At 35.0% G+C, this 7,851-nt stretch overlaps 1 protein-coding gene across 6 annotated transcripts in view; it reads left to right on the top strand.

The window, feature by feature from the left end:
* LOC110092432 (lysine-specific demethylase JMJ25-like) overlaps positions 1 to 7,851 on the top strand; it is a 63,830-nt gene that overhangs the window by 32,890 nt on the left and 23,089 nt on the right. For all 6 annotated transcript variants that reach the window (XR_003700096.1, XR_003700097.1, XR_003700098.1 and 3 more), the window contains 5 exons: positions 3,104 to 3,695; positions 4,437 to 4,627; positions 4,706 to 4,778; positions 4,914 to 4,999; positions 5,313 to 5,432. Coding sequence is in view for 3 of the 6 variants with exons in the window: in XM_028693103.1 (XP_028548936.1) it covers positions 3,104 to 3,695; positions 4,437 to 4,627; positions 4,706 to 4,778; positions 4,914 to 4,999; positions 5,313 to 5,432 (1,062 nt within the window). In the remaining 3 variants the exon portion in view is untranslated. The remainder of the gene's footprint in view (positions 1 to 3,103; positions 3,696 to 4,436; positions 4,628 to 4,705; positions 4,779 to 4,913; positions 5,000 to 5,312; positions 5,433 to 7,851) is intronic.

Raw genomic sequence — 7,851 nt, 5'->3', positions numbered from 1 at the left:
TATATATATATATATATATATATATTGAAATTACATCGATTTTCATGCTAATTGTGATTTCCCCTACATCATATGTGTATCTGATGCAGTTGTTTCTAGATATTTTTTTGTTTGCGGGGGATTATTATACCTGACTCAATTATTGGACATCTTCCTTGTTTTCATTGTTTGGAATATTTTATGTGTTCTCTGCTTTTGCAAGGCAGGATATGTACTTCCCCTGATGATTGATGAACAGTTGACCTTTTTTGGCTCATGGCTCTAATGAAACAATCTCCATCATTGTTCTCAGTTTGCTTTGCATGCGATCATATTATCGAATAGGTAGCATTTCAAGTGGAATATGTTAGAGATTTTTACCATCTTTTGTGATTTAAACTTTTGGTTACTCAAAATCATAGCTGAAATTTTAACATGAGCTAAATATTTGTGTATTTTCAACTATGGATGTAATGGGTTTGGAAGCTTAAAAAAAAAGAGGAGAGGCGATCACATGCATAAGAGAAAAGGATCAAATTTGTCCCTTGACTCTTTATAAAGGACCAAGATGATCCCCAAATATATTAAAGGACCATTTTGGTCCCTCAAGTCCTAAAAAAAATCAAAATAGTCCCACCATGAGATTATTTTGATTTTCCTTTAAGTAGTTTAGGGACCAAAATTATAATACCCAAAAATGTTCAAAATAATATACGCATAAACTTTCTCTAAATGCTTATTTAGTTTCATTAAATTCTACTTGTAATTCCAAGCATTTTGATTTATAGAAGTATATGTAAATTACTAATCTAATATATGTATAATTATTAAACTTTTGTAACAGCTACTTTAAAACTAAGTTAAATAATTATTAAATTATAACTAGTATAAGTTAATTAACAGGCAACAACCACTTTACATCTTATATTATTATTATCACTGTAGCTTAAATCACTTAAATGCACATGCAATGGATGGATTAAATCACCCGGCTGGGAGAAGATAGAAGGCTGTTTGTGCTCCCAGTGATAATATTATATTAAGAAATTTCCTGAAGCATTAAATTTCAGCCATTTGTTCATTTCTTCCCTCCCCATTCATGCGTGAGAAGCAGCTGCTGTGCATGCCGTGGGATAGCTGGGAGCTAAAGGAGGCGGGCTGCTGTGTGTAGCTGAATTCTGCAACTGATTGTTGGAATTTGGTAAGACAGCTGAGTGTGTTTATAATTAGGAATTCTGCAATTAGTAATAATAGCTGGTGATGTTGTATGTTGTTGTAGTTGCTGAAATTAGTGTGTATGTGTTTAAATTAATGGCTGGAATTCAGTAATTCAGTAAAGAAAATATTGAAATAAAGCAAATTCTGAATTCTAAATGTTACTAATTGCTGAAATTCTTATATGTTGAAACCAGTTGCTGAATTCAGTCGAAAAATAAAGAAAAAGGAGGAGATTTGGGAGGAGAATTGGAAAGATTTTGGGTTGAATGAGGAAGAGTGCTTTTGAGGTTGTTTATAAATGAAAAAGAGGCCGGGGTTTTGGAGAGCATCTCCCGATTACCCTAGAGGACGAGGTGAGATATCAAAACGATGCATAGAAAATAGTTAAAACTTATACATTTTCAAATTCATATTTATTATGTTTATAAAGGCATTTGTTTCAATTTATTCACTTTATTCATATATGTGAATTGTTGAATCACTAAGGCGTAGCAATTACATTTGTACTGTATGATTATGGAAATGGGCATGAAAAATGGAAGAGAGTAGAAAAGTGAAATAACTCATATATGAGAGATAGACCCGTACAGGTAAAGGCAAAATACATGACTAGGCATATAAGCTTACATTCTCTAAATTCTAAAAGTTGGGAATTCGACAACTTTGAATATAAGAGCAGCTTCAATTCTAAAAGTTGAGAATTCGGACCGAACCTTGAATTGGAAATCTGAAAGGGTGCAAAAGTTTATATTCATCATATAACTTGTTTAAATATATTGAATATAAATTAATGTTATGCATTTCTTCTGCAACATGGAATTTCAATGTGTTTTAAATCAATTATCAAAAGTTATTATTATTTTTTATACATTGCTTGCTTATTTTATTGATCCCTAGCTCATTAGCAGTGGTTGTATTGCAGGAAAGGGGAAGGAACCAGTAGGGCACTAGGCGGAAAGGGTGATTGTCCTTTTTGTGTATATACGTTTTGGGTGTACATAGATGTCCAAATAGAGGCTGTACAGTTTTAAAAAGTTTTAGTAAAGCTCAGTATTTCTTTTCAGATGTGCATTATATTTGTGGTTATTTGACACATGCTTTCTATTGTTAAGTATAAAGTTTGATATGTTAGGAGAGTCTGAATAGATTAATTTTTTTACTCATCTGATTCTGATATAAGTAGTTAAGAATGGGTGCCAGTAAGAAGATTTCCTTCTCTGTTACACTCCAGGTTGATTGTAGAGGTGGTCAAAATGGGGTGTGAGAGAAATGGTCCTTTAAGGCTTTAATGTTGTTGAGGACCATATTGACTCTTCATAAAGAGTCAAGGGACCATTTTGTCCTTTTCACTTTGCATAATACCCAAATTTGACATCTTTTTTCCCCAATTTTTCAAAATTTCACTTGAAATTCACAATAAAAATCCAACTCCTACATTTCACTTTTGTCAAATATCTAACAATTTGATTGTGGCATGCACAAATACACGGATTTGGTAGTTCAAAAAAAATAATGTAGGCATTAGTTTGTAACATATTAGATTTGGATGTTAGTTGTGTAATTCCGCTGAAAAAGAATTCACATGTTACTGTTAATTCAGTAAAATTTTCTACAAGCCTACAACATGCTTCAATTACCTATAATTTTAGTGTATTTATTTCTCCGCACTGAACAGATTGATATTCACCAAGTTGTTCAGCAGATGCAAGTTCGTGATACGGTTATTTGTTGTCTTTAAATACTTTTGGATTTGAAGGTTCCATAGCATGCTTGTATTTTTGAATATTTCTGTCGTTTTATGAAGTCTGTTCTAAGTGGTGGTTGTTTTTTCCGCTGCTGCTTCTGTCTTAAGTTTTCTTTACTTTGGGAATGGCTAATTTTTGTAGTTCTTATGATTTCACTTTAGGTAAATGTCTTGACTCATACAACTAAGTTGATAACGTCTACATGGCATACAGAACGGATTAAAAAGTTGCAGAGGAAATATGATAGTGATGATTTTGAGGAACTATATAGAGTTGTAGATAAAACAGGAATAGCAAAGGTGGAGGAAAATATCGAACTGACTCAAGATTCTGCAATTTTAAAGTCTAGGAGCACTGATTTGGATGAGAAGACGGGAATGTCCCATTATGTAGCGCAAGATAAGGAGTTGGGAGGAGCTAGCATTGAACAATCAGAGGAGATCCAAGTTAGTTCGAATGGAAATGTGCCTGGGTGCTCTTCGCTTGTTGGTTTGAATATGGCTGTGACAGAGCATGCAATGAAAGGAAGTCTGGTGCTGGAGGATGGTTTTGAGGAATGTTGCAATAACATAAAGAACCAACGGATAAAAACTGCTGATGATGTCAAGAATAATGCAGGATCCATGGAAGTCTCTTCTTCAGAGAGCAACCTATGCAACGATATTGAATTAACAGACAGGCATGCCAGTGTTGAAAAGTCAGTTTCCCTTGGTTCTGGCAACTCCTTTGAGAAGGAAATGGTGTTTGAGCAAGGTATCAATCTTAAATGAGTAATATCATGTTTACCTGTGATAGCAGATGTTTTTTTCCTACTGAAAGTGTAGTGAGTTCTATTTTTATGGTGAAGTTCAACCAAAAGTTGAATAACCTTGCTTCTCACAGGGAACATGATTTTAATGATTTACCAAATGATGTAAGTCTATCTGTAGCAGTCAAGCTGTGGACAGTTTTTCTACATCAATCAAGCTGAGCCACCTAATTGGCATTGACTTGAAATTGAAACATATTTTACTAGCTGAGTTATGAAGTGCTAGTTCTATTACTGAATCATGATAATCAACATTGAGTTCTAATTTAAACTTATGAAATGCTAGTTGCATTGAAATTGATGCTTATACAAGTAGCCAAATTACAGTGTTAGTTCTACTAGTGAATTAGAAATAAATCTCAAAATATTCTTCAGACTATTCCTATGTGAACAATTTAATTAGGGTTTCAGATTTCTCCAATTTAATGTTCGACTATACACAATTGATCCCAAATGGTCCTTTGGGTAGAAATTGATGGAAATTGGTATGCAAAATTGATTCCAATTCGGGACTAAACTGGGTTTGATTTTGCATAGTCTAGAGACTGAGTTGGAGAAGTGTGAAATTGTGGGACTAAATTAGTTACATACAAATAGTATGAAGACTATTTGGGAGTTCAACCTTCTGAAATATGATAATCAACATTGATTTCAAATATGAACTAATGAACTGAATCTTCTTGCAGGTCAAGCTACTGATGCATCAGTACCAAAAGGAGATGTAAAAAGTAACTTGGACTATAGCTGCAATTCGGAAGTTCATTGTGGTGGTGCTGTTTGGGACATATTCCGAAGGGAAGATGTGCCCCGGCTGATTGAGTATCTACAGAAACATTGGAAAGAGTTTCGCCATATTAATACTCTTCCTCTTAACTCTGTGAGCTTTTTCCATTTTGTCATCTTTATTATGCGTTTCAGTGCCATATGATGATAATCCTCAACTTTGCTTCTTTAGATTGTTCATCCTATCCATGATCAAACACTCTTTTTGAATGAGAGACATAAGAGACAGCTTAAAGAGGAATTCAGTAAGCTCCTTTTTTTTTAATTAATTCTATTTATTGATTACTTCTGTTTGTTGCACAAGAAATACTTTTAGTTTTAGTGTTTGAGTTCCAGTTTTCATATTAGCATGTTAAGCCATCCTTTCATTTATCAAGCAGATGTGGAGCCTTGGACATTTGAGCAATATCTTGGCGAGGCTGTTTTCATCCCAGCAGGATGCCCTCATCAAGTCAGGAATAGACAGGTCAGAATAATGCTCTTCTGACTCACCCCTCTAGATTTTTAGAATTCTTAAAATTTACGGGATTATGTGCAGGTGTTTGCACGGAAATGTTTTTACTAATACCCCTTTTCCATATATAGTATTAAATGTAATTAAACTAATTTTGTTGAGGTTAATTTATGCTAGTTAATTAAACAAGCTATCTAAATATCAGTGTAATACGTGCAATTTTGCATTTATTTTAGTGCAATAAAATCTATGGATTCTTATCAATTGAAGTTTTTAACAAAAACTTTTGGACAATGTGGTCTTATGTTCTTTTTCAATTATCCAGTCTTGTATCAAAGTTGCCCTTGACTTTGTTTCTCCTGAAAATATTGGGGAATGTGCTCGATTAACTGAAGAGTTCCGTTTGCTTCCAATAACTCATCGAGCTAAAGAGGATAAGTTGGAGGTACTTTTTCAGTTCTCCAAACAGAGCTTATTTTATCTTTAATTGGCTTTTATTTTTTTATTTGGTCTTGAAGCTTGCCTTTATTTATTGTAAGCTGGGATTAAAAATTTAGTTCTAAATTTAGGCTGTCCCATGTATTTATTTACAAATAATATGAACATGATCTTTTTTTTGCCTTTGATTAGATTTCTAATTTGTGACCGAATGGAGAAAAATAATTCTTTTAGCTTACTCCACATAGTGAGATAAAGTCTTCTTGTTGTTATTGTTGATTAGATTTCTAAGTTATCATATTACACATTCTCTTACTCTTTTGTCCATGATAAGATGTGGATGTAAGGTAATTGTGTAAGTACCTATTGTAGTGGGATTTTAATTAATATTGGCATTTCTAGTCGGCAATTCTTCATGTGTAATCATCAATTTGTTCCTTTAAGGAAAATGGATATATGTCTAGGATATAGCTTGTGATGTGAAACATATGAAAAGAACAAGAATTGCGTTTGGAACTTAATAATAATTTTGAACTTTAACTTTGCTAATTATAAATTTATGTTTCACCAAGTTGGATTCGTAGAATTTTTCGTTAGAAGATCAAGTAATGGTAAGCAATTACAAAGGAGATTAACAAGATACTTGCAATTAACAACCAAAATAAGAAAATAAAACTAAAGGCAATAAAACAAAAATCCGCGGGGTAACACGAGACAAGTTCACCCTGAGTTCCTTCACACTCGCTTTTGAAGTTGGGGTTAGCGGAGAAAGGGTAGAAGCAATCCTAGTGATGCCACCACAAGACAAGTGACGCGTAGGGTCTTGTCCGTCGAAGCAGTAGCCGGAAGATGGGAAGTTGTGGGTCGGCCAATGATTTGCCAATGTCCTGTGGGTTGTTGCTCGTCAATCGTCTCGGCGAGGCAGTAGAGTATGCGGTTGACGTAGCTTTCCACGGAATCCTCATATGCCCAATCAAGATCAAAGAAAGGAGATAACAAGATGTCAATTTCTCCTTGAGCGTTGTATGCAAATCTGGGGTCGGTCTCGAGATCGGCCATGCACCAAAGGTAGATGGGAGGAGATGGTTTGTCTTCTCTTCTTTGCTCTAGAACTCAAGAGAGATTGTGGTTTCCAAGGGAGATAAGGGATGGAAAAGGGGTGACCAAAGAGAGAGGGGAAAGTGGAGGCTTGTGGGCTAAATTAGGTTTAGGGTTTGGGTGAAGTGGTTGTGAATAAATCTGAAATTAATTTCAGATTCAAGTGACTTGGGAGGGAATTGAATTTGAAGCTTGCTTTCAAATTCAAATAGGATGTAGGGCGTAAAGAGGAAAATCAAAAGGAGGTGGGCATTAATGGGGCTGATGGCATTAAGAGAGGGAGGAGGGATTTAAAAGCTTCCAAAACAACTCATGAGGAAGGGGAATAATAAATCAAATCTAATTTGAATTTAAATTAGACTTAGATTTATGCGCTTTTCTATTTGAAATTCAAATTTGAATTTTCAAATAATAATAATTCCTTTCCTTTTTTACTTGAGTTAATTTAGGAAAGCAATTATGATGATTGAAATCATCATAATGGAGTTGGCAAAGGGGTGGGCCGGTGGCAATGGGAAGGGGAAATGTGTCGTCGGGTATGAGGGAAGGGGGTTTGAGCCAGCGGGTGGAGGGGTTTTGGAGGTGGAGTTGGGGTGAAGTTAGGGATGTTGGGGGTGGGCCGACGGGTGGGGAGAAGAAGGGAAAAGAAGAAAAGCCACGAGCCACATACTCTTCAAATGACTGATGGGTAATGCGCTCGCCCTCGCTTGGGGGTCTCTCTTCTCTCTAGTGCACACACAAGAAGAAGAAGACAAACATCAAATTTTCATTCAATCATTCATCAAGCTCTTACAAAGCACAAGACCGCTACATATATGTCTCAATCACAAAGAAAAGAAAAATGACTCAAATGCCCTCAGGGCTATAGAACTCACTACCCATAGGGGTAAAATAGGAAAATTGAAATGCAAAATAAATAAAACATAAAAATACATCAAAAGTAAAAACTCTGAATCATATCCGTCGATGTATTATTCTGTCGCTGGTACACATGTCGGAATCTCTGAGCGATGTCCTCATTAGCTTGTTGATGCTGGTCTCTTTCTCCAGCGTTTCTTTGGCATGCGATGCTCAAGGGTAGATTTAAAGGGACATGAGGGGGCAAGCACCCCCTCCAAAATGTTAAGATGTCTCTATATATCATATAATTTTACTTGCGCAAATATAATTTTCTCAAAAATATTCAATTTATACCTGTTCAAAAATTTAGAGTTTAAAGTTAGAGATATCTACTGAAAAATATTGATATTTTTAAAATAGCCACGTTACTCCCCACTTAGAAAAACTTCTAGCTTTTTCTCTGGCCATGCTTCCGCATGTCTTCAGTT

This window comes from Dendrobium catenatum, unplaced genomic scaffold (assembly GCF_001605985.2).
Source record: "Dendrobium catenatum unplaced genomic scaffold, ASM160598v2 fragScaff_scaffold_29, whole genome shotgun sequence".
In the NCBI taxonomy this organism is placed as follows: domain Eukaryota; kingdom Viridiplantae; phylum Streptophyta; class Magnoliopsida; order Asparagales; family Orchidaceae; genus Dendrobium; species Dendrobium catenatum.
The sequence above is the reverse complement of the archived record's forward strand: the minus strand, read 5'-3'. Positions and strand labels throughout refer to the sequence as shown.